The sequence below is a fragment of the Filicampus tigris genome, chromosome 7, assembly GCF_054856515.1.
Source record: "Filicampus tigris isolate MCC_2025a chromosome 7, RoL_Ftig_1.0, whole genome shotgun sequence".
Taxonomy (NCBI): domain Eukaryota; kingdom Metazoa; phylum Chordata; class Actinopteri; order Syngnathiformes; family Syngnathidae; genus Filicampus; species Filicampus tigris.
In genome coordinates, this window is record NC_141223.1 from 24,583,647 (window position 1) to 24,605,142 (window position 21,496).

The 21,496-nt window shown below is 40.1% G+C and overlaps 1 protein-coding gene across 1 annotated transcript in view; it reads left to right on the forward strand.

The window, feature by feature from the left end:
* The first annotated feature begins 250 nt into the window (after positions 1-250).
* Positions 251-21,496, forward strand: part of nlk2 (nemo-like kinase, type 2) — a 40,557-nt gene continuing 19,311 nt past the window's right edge. Inside the window, exons 1-3 of the mRNA XM_086036799.1 lie at positions 251-2,000; positions 11,363-11,492; positions 11,578-11,633. Of these exons, the coding sequence (XP_085892925.1) occupies positions 1,528-2,000; positions 11,363-11,492; positions 11,578-11,633 (659 nt within the window). The 5' untranslated portion in view covers positions 251-1,527. The remainder of the gene's footprint in view (positions 2,001-11,362; positions 11,493-11,577; positions 11,634-21,496) is intronic.

Sequence of the window (21,496 nt, forward strand, 5' to 3'; positions counted from 1 at the left end):
AAACTAAATTCAATAATCATAGTTGTCAACATAGTATCAAACAGATTGCAGTGACGTATAAAAAGCGTGACTCTTAATTTAGTCAGTGATACGTTTAACACCATCGTAAAAGTACCTTTGCTCTCCTCGTATGCTTCAAAGGGACGTAAGAACGCAGTAACATCGCTGTCACGCAGCCCGCGTGAGCCATTGGCTGTCTCGAGTGTCAATCAAGGAGATTACAGCTACATCATGACGCTGCTGTCGCCGATTGGTTGGCCGCCCACCATAATCTCACTGTCCAGTTATCGAGGTTTGGTTCACCATGTTGGATGAAATGTTCATCATCATTATATCGCTTTGTGTATAACAGCGTATTATGCCGGTGACAAGTTCTCGGCGTGGGCTAAAAGTGGAGTTCCGTCGCGGTGCCTTCCCGTTCCATCGATGACAACAGAAGTGCGCGACACGTTCTCGAAAGAAAGGAGGGATTACTGTTTTGATTTGGAGACACTGACACCCAGGAGCTAACACTGAGCTGTCAGGTTCAGTACCGCGGTCTTTTTCCGTCACAAGAGTCTCCATGCGAGCATTTGAAAGGATTTAACTTTTTCGTAACACCACCCAGTGGCTCTGGGTGAACTTTGTCAAGCCCAGGAGGACTACGTGTGTGTTGAAAAGCCAAAGACTGTCGATGGGGGAAGTAAGTTGCCAGTCAGCCCGTCTGCGAGGATTTCTCTCCTGCTATTTTGATGCATGCTCGATGCGTGTTCGCTGTCAAAATGTGGAGGATTTCTGAGAAGGCGCCCAGCTCTGTAGTTGTGTGTAATATGTGAGTGAGGTGGGTCACCAAGGCCTGGGCCTGCCTGTCTGCTTGACCGCCTGCTCTAGTGGGGCCTGGGTGAGGATACACTTCGTCTGTACCGGATCAGCGGCGATAATTAGGGCTCGGAGATTACCACTGTTTACGGAGTAGCTGTTTGGCCTGCACACACTTCCGCGGAGAGCGAGGCTTTCGTTTGGAGTAATTGATGCGATTTACAGGCAGCCTGGAGCACAGGTGGCAGGAACGGCAACAGCGCTGGACCAGAGCGTCTGGCAAACTTGGACACTTCAAAAAGATGAGAGCTCGCTTTCCCATGTGACAAGACAGAACAGAGCACACTGTAAGGAAGCAGACTTTAATCAGCAGGGAGGGGGGGGTGCCAACACGATCATGAGGGACATTTAGGGCCTCCGTTTTTATTTATTGATGGGTGGGCGGGTTGTTTTCAGTTATTTCTTTTGGTTTTCCATTGTTGGTAGTAGGTACTGGTGCTTCTAAGTCTCGGTAGAAGTAAGACACGCGTGTTGTCATATTTTCAGATGTCCGTTATTCCCCCTGCCAGATCCTTGTTGAACCAGAATGGCAGGACTCCCTGTAGATGAAGAGACAGTCGAAGAATTCAAGGCCCTAGTAGTACTGTCTTTATGTTCACTACAAGTTTCATTGATTGTACTGTAGGAGCCTGGTAGCCACTATCATCACTTCAACCTCGATTTAAGTGAATGACTCTTTGTGGCACAACAGCTTCAAATGTTACAAAAATGATGGCTGCATATAATGGTGGCTCCTCAGCCGTGGCTGCACATCACCCTCATCACCACCACCAGCTGCAGCATCTCCCGCCTCCACACATGCATCACCACCACCACGTGGGCCAGCACCACTTGCAGCACCCGGGCTCAGCCGCTGCCGTTCACACCATCCAACAGCACACCTCCACTGCTGCCGCCGCCGCTGTGATGCTCAACCCCGGTCAACAGCAACCTTACTTTCCCTCTCCGGCCCCTGGACAGGCCCCCGGGCCTGCAGCGGCCGTGGCTCCAGCCCAAGTTCAAGCCGCCGCGGTCAAAGCTCACCATCATCACCACCACCACCATCATCAGCAGCAGCAACAGCAGCACACACACCACTTGCAGCAGCACCTTGATATAGAGCCTGACAGGCCTATTGGCTATGGTGCGTTTGGGGTTGTCTGGTAAGTACACTTTGATGTTAGTCACTTTATTGGCAGGCCTTTCCATGGAGCTTCATAAAGTACACATAACACTCTACTGTACAATTTGTTCCACTAAAAACACTTTCAACAATTACACCAACTGCACCCCTCTCATCAGTAACCAAAATGTTAGAAATGTTTCAAACAGTTTACTTTGGATACCTACACCACTGCTAGCTTCAACTACACTACAGTGGAACCCCACATAATTGCAGTTCGGCACCTGTGGATTCATCTGTTGGTGGATTTTTTCCCCCCAATATTAGGAAAAAAAATCAATTTTTTTATTGATTGGCATCAACCCGTTTTGTTTTTTTTTTTCAAGCGCATATTGGATATTTAACCCCGTTTTTTTCAATAATTTTCTGCCATTAAACAATAAATGTATTTACTTACATTGTGCATTTGCAATCCTCTGTTATATGTGGTTTGTTGGTATTCACGGGCCGGCCCGTTGTCTATCCGCCGCGAATAGCAGGGGTTGACTGTATTGTCAAATGAATACTTCTCAGACATTGGCAATAGAATTAGCCTCTCCTAGGAAAAGTGTGTTGAAAAAGCCATAGAATCTGCTATGGATGTACCAAGGATGGATGGGCAATCGGTGGCCCGTGGGACACACTTGAGTTATCCAGCTCATGCCATCCCCTTTCTACAACCCACCCCCCATTTTTTTTTTTTTAATTGGGTGGGACAAGCATGTTTCCGCTACTACAATGGGCCCTCTCATACTCAGGGCTCTGCACCCGCGGGTTCACTTATTAGCAGCATCCACAGGATTCAGTTATTTGCAGATTTTTTTTTAAATTATTTAAAATGTTTTTTTCTTTTTTTTTGGTTTTGTTTGATTGGGGGGGAACAACCCACCTTTTCTTGAAAAATGTAAATTGAAGAAAATGTATATTGAAGAAAATGTATATTGGAGGTGGACAACTGGTTAGCACGTCCGCCTCACAGTTCAGAGGTCGTGGGTTCGATCACGGCTCCGGCCTCCCTGTGTGGAGTTTGCATGTTCTCCCCGTGCCTGCGTGGGTTTTCTCCGGGTACTCCGGTTTCCTCCCACATTCCAAAAACATGCCTGGTAAGTTGATTGGACTCTCTAAATTGCCCCTAGTTGTGATTGTGAGTGAGGATGTTTGTCTTTGTGTGCCCTGCGATTGGCTGGCAACCAATTCAGGGTGTCCCCCGCCTACTGCCCGAAGACAGCTGGGATAGGCTCCAGCACACCCCGCGACCCTTGTGAGGATAAGCGGTATCGATGATGGATGGATGGATGTATATTGGAGGCTTGTCAGTGTTTTTTTAAAAATATTTAATGTTAATTTTTCAAATCAATTATGCGCAGATTTGCACTATTCATTGGGTAGCCCGGTCCCTATCCAGCGCGAATAGTGGAGTTCCACTGTATAATTTTAAGTTGTAATATTACCAGTCACCGCTAGATGGCAGACAATGCTTAGTATGGCTTGCACCGGGTCTTATACTGCCTTATACTACAACACGAGTAGGCCTCATAATTTTTTGTGAATTTGGAATTACAGGTAGGACAAACATTGCTCATTCCACTGTATAATTTTAAGTTGTAATATCACCAGTCACCGCTAGATGGCAGACATGGCCTAGTAAGGCTTTCACCGGGTCTTATACTGCCTGCCTACAACGCGAGTAAGCCTCATAATTTTTTGTGGATTTGGAATTACAGGTAGGACAAACATTGCTCCTGAATAATATTAAACATTTAAGTGAGTTGATATTTGTAAAAAAAAATGTCCAAAATAATTTCTTGCACTCAATGTTGGTTTGCTTTTCATTTTTTTATTTTTATTTTTTTTTGCCGTCCTTGAAAATTTTTATGCAAGAAAAAAAATTTTTCGGTAGACATGTGGATATTATTTTGTTGTTTTCTTGAAACCCTTTGCTGTTGGGTTATTTTGCACATATGGAAGTATTTTGTCCATATTTAAAATAGCATTTTTGTCATACATCTTGTTAGGAAATGCGTGGCCCCCCCGTAACATTGATGAAAATTTGTGGCCCACTCCAGCATTAAAGTTGCCAATCCCTGGTCTAAATTAATGTTTTTCTCTTCATAACAAACAAATATGTGTTATTTCCTCCCAGTTTGTAAATGTATATATGGCCCACAAAGCTTACATTGTCATCAAAGCAAAGCATTTGCATTTTATTTTGAAATTGGCATCATTTAAATTTAAACGGCACATCCATCCTCTGCATTTTGACCAGCCCTGCGATTGACTGGCTATCAGTTCAGGTTGCACACCACCTCTTGCCCAAAGTCAGCTGGGATAGGCTCCAGCACTACCACGACCTTAGTGAGGACAAGCGGTTCAGATAATAAGTGAATGAATGAACTCATTAATCACGTTGGATTCGCTGGAAATGTACCCCTATTATCAATAAGCTGAACAAAATAATACATTCATCAAAATTTTACGCTGTGAATAGTTGGTAAAGGTACAATTCAAGGCTCGAAATAGTAGCAGTTTTGCTAATCAATGACTTAGTTTGAGGAGCGATTCAGTCATTTTGAGGAGTGATTTATTATTTTTTTGCAGGTTAATCTGCAGGGATATGAAGCAAGTGTTTTATTAAACAATTAAAAATATGAGTATAACAGGGAGGTTGAATGTAAGTCAGCAGCTATTGAATATTTCAATATTTGAGTATCCTATTGAAAGTTCAAAGATCAAACAATCACAATACATGATCAAACAATCATGTATTTAGACAAATGATGTCAATAATGTATTCAGATAAATTATATATTTACTTGAATTGGTTTCCTTTTTTTTTTTTAATCAACAGGTTTTATTTCTTAAATTCACATTGTATTTCATTTTGTAGAAACATTGTCTGTGGGGCAATTTCAAACAAACAAAATTTAAACCTAAACTTAGCATTTCTTGTATTAAAAATGTAAGGCATTGATTTAAAAAAAGCTTCAACAGCCTTTGTGCAACATAACTTGAGCAGCTAGCATTTTAGCATGCACCATAATGCAGCATAGGTTGATGCCTGTGCGTTTACAGTATGAGCTTAGACCACCTAACTAGGAATGAGACAAATTCTTTATACTGGTAGAAGTTTTGGAAGTGTACAAACTAAAATGAAGACTCCCTGAGAGGAAACAGATGAAAGTTTAAACTATATTAAATGTTGATTCATATTCTCAGCAATTTCTGTAAATATTTTTAGATAATAATGCTCAAGAAGCATTTTAAGGACTCTATCTGAGGAGGATGTTGTCAAATTCACACTTTTTAGTTGATGAGAAACATTAATATTCAAAAGTTCATCCATTTAGGCCGGGATTGCATTATACTGTTTCTACCACTACAGCCGGGGGCGCTGTTACGTATTTTTACTTTTAATGATGGGAAAGCGGATACGCGGGAAAGCTGATAAGCGGTCATTTTATTTATTTATTTTTTACCAGTTCTCTCTCTCTTAACCAATGAAATGCATCAGAATATACACATGGCGGTGTCGTGAGCCCTTGAAGCCTTTCCTGAATTTTTTTTCCAGCACTCACGGCGGACGCAGACTATAGCGGGAGTTCTGAAATATTTGGCGGTAGTGATATAGATGACGTGCTTTTGAACATTGAACGTTTTTACCGAAGAACTCTGGTTGCACCTTGTTACCAACATCAATATTTACATTGAACAGACCCAATGCACTTGGGCCAGGGCAAATATGTCAAAGTGCTCTCACGTGACCGTGTAAGGGATGGAAACTTTCATTGGGCGTGTATCTGTATGGGACTCATTGTGCTTCCAATGCAGAGATCACTGGAGACAGAACAAGAATCTGTTTTTGTTTTTTCCCTTTTCCATTTGAAGTTGGTAGTCGGAAACTACTAAATATAAGAATATTTAAGATAGAGTAATAACGCAGTGCTATTGCGTTTTATTGCAAAACAAGACGTTTTCATTTTTTATAAAAGAATTATTGCAAAATAACGCAAGATTAATTTTAAGAGGAAACAAAGACTTCCACTTCTGGGTCGTTTAAATGTATACGCTGGTAGAGATTTGTACGGTCTAAAGATGTCCCACACAAGGACATACTTTGCAAGCAAAGGGATAAGGTGCTAAATGTTAACAAAACTATCCCGGATTACGCACACAAGACGAGCTGGTCGTGTTTGCGTTAGTGAGGTGAAATGGCTGACTCTTGTGGCATTATCCATGGTATTTTATATGTGTTGAACCACTAGAGGGCAGAATATGCATGTGCATTGTGACTACTGGTACGCACATGAAAAGAGTTGTGCAGGCAATTAATGAAGGCAGCTCCGTAGAAGAGAACATGCAGTGACTGAATATTTATTTGCATTAGCTTTAGCACAACTAAAGCTACGTACAGCTGATGTCACTCGCCGGTGTGCAGGCTCTGACGCTGCTCGCGCTACCGGGTCTCATCACTTGTTGTACTAGTAGAATTTGCGCTGTATCTCCTGTTGAAAAGTAGTTTGCCCATTTAGGCAAGTAGGTTGAGATTAACTTTGGCCGCCTTGTGAAGATTAGTGCACTAAAATCCACGTACCAAGGGTACACACAGTTAGCTTGTGTGTGCTAACTAGCTAGCTTCCTTAGTCAACCCTTTTTTAAAACGTATCGCCCCCCCCGTCCTCCGCCTCAAAAATGGACGTCCGGACCCGGGACAGTCTGCCTAGCACTGTTTATTGTAATGCATCACATTTAAAGAGCAAGTCAACCCAAACAGATTTTTTAACTCATATTCCACAAACACAATATTAATCAGAATGCCTTGTTTCAACTAGTGGGCCTGCATAGAACATATTCTTGAAAAAAATATGTTTGGGTTGACTTCCCCTTTGACGTACAGTAACGATAAGGACGTTTCAACTCCGGGCAAAATTTCTCCATTAATGAAAAAAAAAAAACCTCCCCACCCCACTCTTTCCAAAAATAAAAATAGAAATGTAAAACCTAACTCACAAGAAGTTCTCTTAAAAAATGTCTCTGTTTTCAAAGGTCCTACAATAATTCTTAATCAGCTTGAGTAACTCATGATTCTCCCATTGGTGCATAACGCCACCTGCTAAATAGAATGTATAGTCAATGTGGTCTGGGTCACCTTTCCGTTTCTCGTCAGCAAAACTGGCGTCCATCAATGATGGACTGTGAGGACTTAACCAGGTTAGTGATGATTATACAGACGGATGAACATCCTCTTCAGTCTGTGCTTAGTTTGTCTTTTTTGTTGTTTTTAAGTTTCCCGTCTAATGGCAAAACGGGCGTCCGTCAGTGACAGACAGACGCACTGGTCAGACGGAATGCTAACCTCTGGTTATTACCAGTGATGCCAGTACTCTTAAATGGCAGCCCCATTTTGAGTTACAATTCAACGATATACAGTTTGGAAATTAGTAGTCTCATTAAAAGTTAACATTTTTAATTTTGCCGTATTATTTTTGCCGTCTTAATAAAGCTTTCCCAATTAATCAAAATGGTGTATAATTAAGATTGATAGTTGCATTACAGAGTGTTAGTTCTTTGCAGTTAGCTAATATCAAGAAAATTGTGCATTTATGCACAGTCTCTTACCATGAGAGACGACGGCAGAGCGCAGTGGTGAGCAAACATGAATGAGCCACAAGTCATTAGTCAAGACACCAATTTCCAGAGCTGGGCATTGCCTAACCGCCACTGCGTTCCGTCCTGCATATTTAATCATCCCCGTGGTTCCGGTCCATCCCTCGTCGGCGACAGCCAATCGGCGTAGAGAACGTAATCTTCATGTCACAAGCATGCGCCGCACGAGCAGACGCGCCGCCAAACAAAGAAAAAATACCAAACAAAAGCAACAGACACACGCACACGCACAGCGTGGTGATCGGTGAAATCAAAACAATATGGGGCACATGTCATTACGTCTGTGGGACCGCAAGATACGGGTACATGGCACCTGCGTGTGATGTGGCACAGGTTACCAGTAGATCTGTTCTCGACGTCATTTGGCTGACTCGGACCGACTGGGACCTCGTGGGTCGATGAAATATGCAGACGGGAAATCTCTCGAAAGCTCTTGTAGCAGCGCATGCGTTCGTCTGCTGGATGTGTTCTATATGGCAACAAAAGTACACTGACGATGCGTCACACTTTATAGAAAGCAACATCTGTCCCTTTTGTGTTGTTTTATCCTCCTACTTGCTTTTGAGATTGCGATATAATAGACATCAGGGCCATATGATCAATATATGTGTCTGTGTTGCCCAGAGATATAGCCAGATGTGAGCAGAATCTTATTCATGTTCAGATCAAGCCTTCCTTTTGGTTTGCATTCTTCATGACTAATCGCTTCATGAATTATAGGTGAGCGAGAGAGAGGGGATATTAGAGTGACAAAGAGGATCTGGGAGTTGGTCAAGCCTTGTCTGATCAAATTTTCCTCATCTAACTAATAGATAACTTGAACTTCACCCTTCAACAGTCTAACAGACAAATGGCCTTTTACGCCTTGGTACTCTCTAAGATGTCACAATTAGAGTCACTTTCAGTTGCATTTTTCCCAACTGAAGGGATAAGTGTGATGTAGCATACAGTACATACCTCCTCTGGTTAAGTTAATGAGCAATAAATGGTTATCTTTTTGAAGTGTTTTATATTTGATAAAAGAAGGCAAATATAACTTAATTTGGGGGCTGAATCGGATTAATTGCATTTCCATTCATATCGATGGGAAATACTATGAACATTTCACATTACAAATGGGCTCACATGCCCAATTAAGTTTGTAACTAGAGGTTCCACTGTATTTGCAACGTATTGTGCATCTAAACTAATTGGAGGTCAACAAGCCTCCCTGTGTTGGTCCATGTTTTTTTTTAACCACCCACATTTTATTTCTTCATCCATGGTAGGCTTAAAGAGTTTTCTTTGACAAATGTCATCATAATTACAAGATAGCAAAATATATATATTTATTAGGGATGTAACCATTCACTTAAGCCCCAATTCAATTGGATTTTCAGTTTCCGATTTTTCGATTCGATTACATTTTTTTGAAACTCTCTACCATGCTTGTCTCTGCGCGCTAGTGTGGTGCTGCAGCCATCCACAAACGCAATACGCAATTATGTTTGGTGCAAAAGCGTGTCAAGTAAGGCTGCTACACACAAAAGTAGATGCGAATAATAGACTATTGAATCATATGTGAATCGCTGCATAATCGCACCAGGCTCTTATATGACCATCGGTAGCTTACAGCTAGAATTCTTGCAGGTATGCACAACAGAATAATAAAGACAATTAAGGTGAAAGTACATTCAACTTGTATTAAACTTTGCAGATTGTACCAACATTCCTGACATGTTTATAAATGGAGTAATTGAAATTGAAGGCGATACTGTGGCAATAGTTCTTTTTTAGTTGTAAATGTTGAGTGCATTTTAAAATGGAACCCAAAACTATACATTATGCTGAGTTGCACTAACACTATGAAACTACCAATAAACACTAAAAGAAATACTTATTTAACTTTTCTTGGCCACTAAGTCTTTTTTTTAAATGTAGAGAGAATTTAGAAATGTAAAGAGTGAAATCATATACAATACAATTTTATTTATATAGCGCATTTCACAACAGCTACAGCTGTAACAAAGCACTTTACATACAACAATAAAATAGCCATAACACAACAAGTGAAATCGATAAATTAACACAAAACACTGTATACAATAGACACAGGAAAGCTGATTGATAGCTGTTGCCATTTAGGGTTTGTGAAAAATAAGTCATGTTGTGTTAACTGTGTGGTGGGATTTCCGAGATGTTAATCGCAACATTCGGTACGTGGTCCCAGTGACTGTGAGGCCGCGCATGTTGACATAATCTCTTGCTATTTGATGTCAACCGTGGGATCGTGGAATACAAAAACTGTGTTTTGGTTTTTAATAAACGTGTCTTTGCTGACTAATGCCTCCATAGTCCGTAGTAGACGCTACAAAATGTTAGCGTACCACAACAGGACATGCGTGTGGTGTTCAGACGCAGATGGTAGCCTGTGTGTGCTAGCTAGAAACTAGCTAACTTCCAGAAACGACAGTCCCTATGTCATCAATGAAATCGGGCATCAGCCACAATGTTCTTTTCCCTTTTCGATGCTCGTTCATCACCGGCGTGCCGATATGAAAGGGAGATTTACGTTTTAATTAATTTTGTGAAATGCGCCTGGACTTTGGGATTCTGTTGTTAACTTTCACTCGGGTAGCCATGACACCATTACCCACAATGCTTCTGTTTATATCACGGGCGACCCGGATTACCACTACTGCGCATGTGCGTTCAGACAAAGCAGGTGATGAGTGAGAGAGAGAGCGGCTATAGTTAACATGGTGTTGAGAATCGATTCTTTTATATTTTTACATCGATGCATATTTTCAGCATTTATATCGATTTTTTTGATAAATCGTTACATCCCCAATATTTATATTAATTTTTGTATTTAACACTAATTTAATTTCCTGGTTCTTCAATAAGCCTATTGCAATGAAAACCAGTAAAATAATTGCACATTTATAGTAACGTAACATGCTAGTTTGACTGCATAATAAGTTTGCATGCTTCCTTCGACTGTTCTAGGCGCTTTCTGAAAGATGTTTGAGTGACAGTCTTGGTGCAGCCAGGGATTTTTGTTCCTTTGCCATCTGTTTTCCTTGACTGATCCTATTTGAGAAGGTTTACTGAAGGGTGCTTTGAAAAGGGCTCCAGTGTGAATGCTCTTACTTATTCCTACTGTGCTGCTCACGAGGCTTCAATCTCGATATCCTTGGATTTAAATGTTTTTGACTCATCAGTGTATAGGTGTTAAAAACTTGACCATATTTTATGCCAGGGCCGCATGACTCGTCTTCCACCCACAGGAAGTAAAAAAAAAAAAAAAGCCTTAACTCATTCCTTTATGAAATGACTTGAGTGCAATACCGTATATTATTTATAGTGTGATCCTGTAGAGTACCCTAGCTTGATTCAGGTGTGACAAGGTTTGTTCTTTTTTTGATCCTGCAGCATTGCTATCCGAAATCAAAGTCACTTAAGTTACTTATAAATACAGTAAACGATTAATGGAACACTCTAAATTCTGATTGTGAGTGTGAATGTCTGTTTGTCTATGTGTGCTCTGCGATTGGCTGGCGACCAGTTGTGAGTGTATCCCGCCTACCACCCGAAGATAGCTGTGATAGGCTCGACCCTTGTGAGGATAAGCGATTCGGATAATTGATGTATAATGTCAATGCTGGCTGTTCACAAAAACAATTAGTTCTTATTAATAACTTTGCACTCTTCTCTCAGGTCAGTTACAGATCCCAGAGATGGAAAGCGAGTTGCCCTCAAAAAGATGCCCAATGTCTTCCAAAACCTCGTTTCTTGCAAGAGGGTGTTTCGGGAACTGAAGATGCTATGTTTCTTTAAGCATGAAAATGTGAGTACTGCCGTATTGAATTTAAAAAATAGTGAAACAGTGATGCAGAGGTGGTTTCAACTATGTGCTAATGCTCTCTCCTCAGGTGCTCTCTGCTCTTGACATCCTGCAACCTCCACACATTGACTACTTTGAAGAAATGTATCCTTCACATTTACAATTGACTTGATCTCGTCTGTTGCAAGAACTGACTTTTTTCTTTGTTATTAAATTTTTTATTAGTGAACAAGCACGGAAATAATGTGGATATAGCTCTATATAGATGGAGCACCATCAACTCCCAGCAGCAAATCAGAACACAGTTCCTCAAGCGATAACTCCAGAAAAGAAAAAGTTACACTTCTTGTACATCCACGTATACAATTTCTTAATCACAGAACAATATGGAAAAAAAAACTAACATCAAAAACAAAAGAAAAACAAAAAAATAAAAAATAAAACAAAATAACTGAACAATTGAGTGGAATAACAACAAAAGGGTATTTTATCCATCCAATCCAGCAATACCATAGGTTACTCTGAATTTTATCCAAATGTCCCACAATGTCTCAAATTTTTCACATTCATATTTAAGAATAAACGTCAGCTTCTCCATTTCAAAAATCTCCCCAGCCACCTTAATCCAGTCCTTGACTATTGGGGGATCTTTTGACAACTATCCTCTTGTTATTGCTTTTTTGCAAGCTAATAACAAGATGTTGTAGATGTATATCTGAGCAAATCATAAATCGAGACAGGTTTCAATCCCAAGTACAGGGCCGCAAAAGTCAGGGAAACCACTACCCCCAGGATTCGCCCCATAGTCAACCTTGTCTCCTCCCAATTTTTGGAAATGACTGGGCATTCCCAAAACACATGAAAAATGCAAAGCTTTGCTGTTACCACAGGATCTCCAGCATGCTGTGGTCCCTCCTTGTGAAGTTTTTTGAGCTGGAACTCTAAAAAACCTGACCACATTCTTCCACCCAAATTCCCTCCAAGAGAGCGCTGGTGTACTCCTCCATTGCTGTGACAATATTTTCTCCTGACTTGTAATATTACCCTCCCGATCCCACTTTATATATGTTGGATCCCCTCCTCCTAGACCCTGCAACTCCTTATATATTTTTGATATGTTGCCACGTGCCGAGTCCGACTTGTAGCTAAGTAGGAATATCTTGATTAAGCCCAAGCCTAATTGTTGGACCCAACCTTTACATAAATTTCTCTGCACATAATGTCTTTGCAGAAATCGATAAAAGTCTTCATTGCTCAATCCAAATTTGTTTCTAAGATCTTGGAATTGTCTCAGCATGCTTCCCTCGAAAAGGTCACTATATATCGTTAACCCTTTTCCAACCCAATTTTAAATCCTGCATCCATTCTATTTGGTAAAAAATCTGAATCATACCCAATCCATTTAAAGAGCAAATATGGGCTTTTATCTTTGTCTTGGTTTACTGTTCCGTGCCACATCATGATTGAATTTTTTATCCAAGGATTAACACCTTTAAAACAATCAAACCAGCATCCGTTATGATAGCCTGCAGGGGAATATCACTGGACACACGACACTCGATATCTTTCCACTTGGCGCTGTAGGATGGATTGCAGATGTTAACCAAAATCTTTACCTTAGTTGACCTATTGTAATTCATTATATTCGGAAGGGCGAGGCCCCCCTTGTGTTTTGCGAGCTGAAGGGTTTTAAATCGAATTCATGGACTCTTCCCCTGCCAAATAAATCGTGATATTATTTTATCCAACTCTTGAAATGAATGAAACCCTTGGGTATGTCTAGGCAACACATTCATTTTAATTGCTTCCACTCTGCAATAATCCCAAAAATGGAACAAGATCCTATCTATTGAAATCAGCCTTAATTTGGGCAAGGAGAGGGTAATAATTCTCAGATATAATTGTGTCCAAATCTTTTGGAATATTCACGCCTAAATATTTAATTGACTCCGAATCCCAGTTCACATTGAATGCTTCTCTTATCAATCGGCTAGGAGTGTACTTGAAAGACAATATCTGGGATTTGTGGGTGTTAAGTTTGTAGTGTTAAGTTTGTACCCTGAAAATCCTCTGTATACCCTCACGGTCGAAAGCAATTCGGGGAAAGAAGTAGATGGCTTTGCCGGATATATTAATATATCGTCTGCAAATAGGGCTAACTTATGATCAACCTGGGCAATAGTAATCCTCACTATCTTGTCGTTCTGCCTTATCGATTGACTCGGGCTCCATAAAAATGGCAAATAAGAGTGGGGAAAGAGGGCAACCCTGTCGACATCGTCTTTCTAAACCAAAAGAATCCGTTAAACCACCATTTAGCTTTACTCTGGCCAATGAGTTATCATATATCGCCTGTATAGTTCTCACGAAATTTTCACTAAGTTTAAACCTCCGTAATACCTTTTATAAAAAGGACCAATTGACAGAGTCAAAGGCCTTTTCAGTGTCCAACCCCAATAAAACAGCCTCTAAATTATGTATCTTTATATGATGAATTATATGTAAAGTTCTTCTGATATTATCCAAAGTCTGACTTTGCCTGATAAAACCAGTCTGGTCTAACTGTATAATGTTTGGAAGTATCGTTTCCAGACACCTCGCTAAAATTGATGTAAAGAGTTTTTAATCTTGGTTCAAAACACTAATTGGGCGGAAATGAGCTCAATCAGGTTTATCTTTCCCCTCCTTTGGTATCAGAGCCATGATCGCCTCTCGCCAGGAAGGGGGGATCACACCATTCAATAGGATCCAATTGAAAGTTCTCAATCATAGTGGAAATAAAATGTCTTGTACCACTCTGATGGGTAACCATCTGCGCCCGGGCATTTGTTCGACTTTTGTCGAGAGATTGCCTGCTGTAATTCACCCATAGTCACCTCAGCCATTAAAACTTCATTCTGGTCTCCAGATACCGTGGGGAGATTTAGCGACGCCAGCAAAACATCAAGTGTTCCCCCACCTTCTGGGGCCCTTTAAGAATAGAGATCCTTGTAATATCTTTCAAAACAACTTTGGATAGAAAAAGTGTTATGTGGCGCCGAGTAGAAAGTGTTATTTCTGGTGGTTGGGTTGAGCTCTCTCCATACATCACAAATGCCCATCTCCTTTATCATCTTTCCCACTTTATCAGCTACTGGACTATTGTTCGATAGTGATGTTCGTGACACATCTGTCTTGAAATTCAGTCTCATATTAAAGTCACCACCACATATAACCAATCCCTGGGCTTTAGTTATCATTAAATCGAAAATGTGTCTATAGAACCCCCATGATGCACCTGGAGGAGCATAAACATTCAAAAGAGTCACCACAGAGCCCTCCATTTTACCCACAACCATACTTTATCTCCCTTCCTTGTCTTTAGTTCCTGACTCCAGCTGGAATATTACCTTTGCCGAAATAACAGTAGCAAGCCCTCTTCTATGCCCTTTCTCGTAGGAGGCTGAGAACACCTGATTAAATCCCTGTTTTCTAAATTTCAAATGTTCTGAATCATTGAAATGGGTTTCTTGCAGGAATAGTCTGTCTACCCTATCTTTTGACATTTGGCCAAGAATTTTCCTTCTCTTAATAGGATTAAGGACACCTTTCACATTAAAAGAAGCAAACTTAAGTGGTACTTTGTGACTTAACATTAAAGGATAACTGACACCTATTGCTTAAGTAACCCCATTTCCACTCAAAGTCTAACAACATATTAACTAAGAAAAAAACAACAAATTCTGAGAAAAACAAACTCAGTAATTTCCTCCGGGAAATAAATACCTCCTGGTAAGCGTTCTGTTGTGAGGTCCCAGATGTGACCCCAGGAAAGCCAGGATCTTCTGCTGGCTCGGAGGGAAAGCCTCCACACAGGACTCCTTGTAGAGGGCCCTCCATCAATTGTCCCCACACCCGAAAACATTTACATATAGAAGTCCAAGCATCCTCAGAACCTACATATACACATACATACACATATGCATACATACACACACACATATACCTCTACATATATATACATGCACACATATACATACATACTAGGTTTGTTCGATTTTGCCTAACAAGAAAATCCCAATTATTTTCTCTCAAACCCGATTTTACGATTATGATTTCTTTGTAAAATAAGAAATAATGAAAAATGAAGTATTTTGTATGTCTTTTATTTAAACTGAATTTTTCTTTCTTTGAACTCAAAATGCCAGTCAATTTAACTTAATACACAGGTAGACAGTCAAGTCTGTAAACTGTCTGTCTGTCAGCAAGTCATTTTGCCAACCAGCTAGTGACTAGCCTTTCACTTTTCTCCTTAGTCTTACTTAAACATAAATCAATGATTAGTGCAAAATTGTCACTCAATAATACAATGCACTGTCAATGGACCAGTTGGACGAGAGGTCCGTTGTAGAGGAGAAAAAAAGGGACGCCTTTCAGACGTTGAGTAACTAGCTCACGGGTTGTATTGTACATGCAGGACACACACTACACTACAGATCTATATTTGCCCGATTTATCAACTAAACGCTCACTTGCCTGAGCAAATAGCAGAATCACTGGTAGCCATGGATGTTGTTGTTGTTATCGGACTGCGCGCTCGTGGGAGGAAGCGCAAATGCAGAGGAAACTACGGTGGCTTAGATACACCAAAAATAAAAAAATCGAACGTGCCGATTTGAACGTTTTTAACATCGTTTAATCCAGAAAATTCGGTGTCGGTTCAAAATCGCTTAATCGAGCAGCCCTATTACATACACATACATATATACATACACACATGCATACACACGCATTTCCACACACAAAATGCATAAGTACACATATCTCCATACATACTCATACACGTGTATACACATATGCACATACATGCATGCACACTAAACGTGTATACACGTTTGCACACTAAAACCCAAATAACTTACAGATCAACTATCACTTGATTGTCTCACGGAAGTAAATCTTGTCACCTTACCAGGATACAAACAATGTCAATTGTCCGCTCGACTGTATGTCTCCAGTTTTTTTTTTTTTAAACCATCACGTGGAGCTTCCAGCTGCTGTTCGTTCCTCTAGCAGGCCAGTGCCACATCAGGTTTTCAATTCTGTGTCAGCCTAGGTCGTTGGAGGTTTGTAGACAGCCACGGAAAAACCTCTCCTCTTCATGTCAGTAGTAGCCTCCTGCGCTGAGTTGTAAAGGCACGTTTCTCCCTCGTAGAATACTCTCATTCTGGATGGAAACGGAGTCTGAAAACGTATCTTCTTCTCCCGCAACACCCTCTTCGCGATCATCGATGCAGAGTCAGTCTTGGCCCCCTCCTCAATACCATGAATTCTTATATCTCTACCGTCTCGCTCGTCCCTCTTGATCCGTTACCTTGTCTTCGAGTTTAACATGTAACTTTAGCAGCTCCCTCGTAGTTTCTTCCAACCCCTGCACTCTTTCTTCCGTCCCCGACATACGCGTTTCGACTTCATCTATTCTGATGTCAGTTGTCTTAATTTCGTCCTTGATTTCGGTGAGTGTGTGTGTTCACGCCGGAACTCCCATAGTTTTTGAAGTATCATTTGTAGGTTAGCTGTAGCTCCATTAGCCTGTAGCTTAGGGAGCTACAGGCTAATGGAATAAAACCGCTTCATAGCGGTTGTCTGTGTCGCTTGTGGCGAAATCATCCGTCTGAGTGTGTTGTTTCGGTCCGTGAAACCAACTTTTTGTTCGATTTGGGCATGTCGTCAACGCCTCTTAACTTAAGTCAAATTGCCAAATCACTAATGAATATAGTACGGCGTTGCCCTATCTGATCGAGGAAAACCGCAAACGTGGTACTTACTCCATGGCTGCCCAACCCCTTTCCCAGAACAGAAATTTTAAGCAGGATATTTCACAGAGCCTTTGTTCACCACAACTGTATTTTCTTGAGTCTCTTACTTGAACGTCTCATAGTAATGACTACCTTAAGGTGACCCTGCTGAAAGTGAATAGCGTCAAGTCCTACTTACCTGATGTGATCCTCCTTGGGTTTAAGCTTTTGGAATTAGTTCCAGCAGCTGTCACACGTGACTGACAGATGACACATAGCATTAAGTCAATTTAATTTTTAATTTTTAAAACATTACCTTTTAATGTTAAAAAAAATAACTTAACATGTCAATTGTCGTTTTTAGATGATAATCAGCAGAGCCATATGCTCCAATTGTGTGCTACAGTGTGTCTAATATGACCTCGGTCACCCTAAAACAAATGTTCCTCCTGATTGTCAATTAATGCTACCATGGCATTGTTATGATGCAGGGATACCCTGGAAGCGATGTTAAGAGACCATAAAGGACTGTATAAACTAAAAAAATAAAAATATATAATATATATATATATATATATATATATATTGTATGTATGTATATATTATTGGTTCAATATATATTTTTGTATATTATTATATATATATTTTTTTAAACACACAAATTCACCTTTTACTGTCCAAGTGGGATTTTTTTTGTACTTCCCATCAGTTGCAAATGCAGAATTCGCTCCAGTCCTGACTATTGGGAATGATGCAATAAACAAATGGGATAAATGATATCTTGCATAACCCATTTTACAGTTTTTTGGACTCTTGTTGATGGCTATAACTGCACGAGTGCTACTCTTATTCCTAAAGCTGTTGTTGTTAGTGGTTCTGTTCTAGAAAGCAGTGGTGTGAAAACTTAATATTGCACATTGCACTGAACCTTGGAGTCAACATCAAGTTAGGACTGTCGTACACTAATCTAAGAAACAATTATCCTATGTATTATTCCATGACTCGATTAATCGACCACCTCAACTGCAACGCATTGGCTTTCTATTTATTTCTGTTTGCTTCATGTCCACATTTTCCCACTATAATTCATGTCACTTACACTCACACTGGATCTCTGCTTAAGCGATGCGATGTGTTGACTACAGATTTGTCTCAAGTTATCAGTTTAGCATTCTTGCAGTTGAAGGACCAGCTTGTGAAAAAAAAATCAAAATAGACATCTTTTACCTAAGATGCACAACTTATTGAAACTACGGTCATTTATATAAACACTAATGACAATTTTAACAGAATTCCTGGCGCTTCCTCAGGGTTTACAAAAAAACGAGCATCTATAAAGAACACATGTTGTGGCTGATGCCCGATTTCATTTCTCACATTAATAATTTACTAATGAGTTGACTAATGTCCTACGTAACTGACACTTCCCATCACCTGTACCAAGTGCGTGTCTGTGCTTGCTGTACAAATGACTCCGCCGTTGTCACTTAACAACTGACAGCAGTACGCTGACCGCGCACCCGGAAAAGCCAGCGAACAGCTCGCATTTCCTGGTTAATCCAAGGGTTTAAAGTTTTAGTATCTCTCAAACACACACACACGCTACAAAACAGCATTTCCTGACTTTTACAGTTGACAAACGACCAGCCAAAAGATCCTACATGCGTCGCCGCCGGCTTGCTTGTGAATGTGACATATAACTCTGACTTTGCTGTGCAAAGTATTTTCCTTTTATTCCTTACTACTTGTTTCAACAACAGTGTTTATTGATCGGCTCGGTTTTTTTTCTGTGCATGTTTTTATAGCATTCTCTAATTTAAGTTGGTCAGTATTAATCGAAAATGATTGACATCATTATTGTATGTTATCAGGTTCTGTGTTTCAGCACGTTTTCCGATGATACAAACCTTTTCAGAATCAGAAAGATTGAGAAAGTTATGAATGTTTTGGGGACATATGTACAAACTGTGTGTGTGTGTCTGTTTTTTAAATCTCTCTCAATTTTAAACCTCCACGCATTGGCCGAGATGCGTCAAATGGACATCCTTTTTTGGGGGAAATATGGGCGCGGCTTATGCAATTTAGGATGAATTGTGACTGTTCAATATATGCAGACAAGTGCGAAGAAAATGGGCCTGGTACACGTGTCGTGAATTCAACTGTGTCCAATGTTGGCATAAATTGAATTGATAACAGATTAAGTGTAGACAGACAAACACACTCATATTCACACCATAATACAGTTGGAAATGAGCACACGCTGCCTGCACTGAAGTCAGGCAAGTGGCAAGTGACACATAACTTACAACCCTCAAATTACAAACTTGATTAGTTCAATGAGCCAATTTGTAACATGAAACGTTTATAAATCAATTAATGTAAATAAAAGTAATCTGTTCCAGTCCCCAAATTAAGTTTTTTAACCAATGGGTGGTTAAAAATAATATAATGTAAAAGAGAAATAAGTGAAAACACACTATTATATAGTGTTTTAAGTGGCCGATATGCAGCTGTGCGGAGTACCAGCACATCTCAATTTTAGCCTCTAGCGCTCTGGGACTTTTTACGGCATAACGGGACTTCGCTTGAACCCACGGTACCCTCTCTTGTTCTATTTCTCTCTGCACTTTTTTGTCATTCTAATACTACTTCATTTATTTGGGGGGCTAAAAAAAAAAAAAAGAAAGAAAATAGTATAAAAATAATTAAAAGAAATAGTTTCTCTCTCCAGTAACAGTTTATTTGGAGTGTGCTGTCATTTCGACATGTCAAGGAAGCTGCAAAAATACTCACAATGTAATATGCTGCTAACTCAAAGTCTAACTTCAAAATAAAAGCTTACCAAATAATACATTGACGCCAATGCAATGGCCTTTGGAGACTGTTATTTTTTAAGTTGGCTTGTGTGGTGCATGACAGCTTGCTTAAAACACTTAATGAGCAATAAGTAGTTATTTTTTTAACTTTAACTAAGGATTGGAAAATGGAATGAATGCTATATCTCCTTCATTGAAAAATATTATTCTTCCATAGTAACAGGCAATTCTGATTCAAGTGTTTCTTTTTTAATTCATTGGTTGATTTTGGTAAACTTGTCTTTATGTCAGAAAAAAGTGAGTGGCATGTTACGTCATTTAAAAGATTAATTTCTTTTGGTAATTTTCATAATTTTTTGATTATCTCTCTTGCGCTATTACCAGTGACCGCCTTTCTATTTCCAGAAAGCAGTGCTTCTTTGGAGTGGATGCAGCTGCTTCTGGCGTCTGTGACTGGGTGAATGTATTGTACGTGCTAATGTGTGAATTGCTATTTTGATGTGATTACACTGACATTAACCGTTCGTTGTTTAAGTCAAGAGATGTTACAATTTAATAAATACCATACATACTGCAGATAATATCTGCAGAGATTTTCAGACTTCTATTAGGCTACTACATCAATCATTTATTGGATGATTTAGGATGCGGAACTTCTGCCGACATCTGCAACGTATTTCTGCCTTCCCCCATGGAGGGATAAATGTGTTATGCACAATGCCAATGATGTAGCCCGAGAAGAAGCACAACACAGCTCCATCCGCTAGTCCATGCCAAGACCATTTGTATATTGAAAGTAGCACACAAATAGTGGTAATTTTTCCACGGAAATGTAGTTAGTAACTCAAATTGTTCGTAAACGAGGACGTTTGTAAGTTGGAAGTTTCGCTGTATTAAATGATGAAGTCATACTGCACAAATAATTGTGTCGTATAAATATACACTGACTGCATGGTGAAAGTACTTCATTCCCCGATTCATACTCAAACTATCCACAGTTAACTTGTACTATCATCCATCCATCTTCTATACCGCTTTTTGTCACTAGGGTCGCGAGTGTGCTGGAGCCTATCCCAGCTGACTTGGGCAAAAGGTGGCATACACCCTGGACTGGTTACTACCCAATCACATTCATTCACAAGTAACTCTTCAATGAACTTAATGATGTTTTTGGAATGTTGGAGGAAACCGGAGGATCAGGAGAAAACACGCAAGTAAGCACGGGGAGCATATGCAAACTCCCCACGGTCTGACAAGCTGGGCAAGAAAGTGGCTTTGTCCTTTTTTATGGTCAAAACAGAGGCCATTTGAATTTAATGGTATCTTAATACCATTACTGTCCCTTTTGACTTATATTGGTGCCACATACATTGTACTGGACATACAATAAAGGCCCCTGAGGAGCCATCAAAAC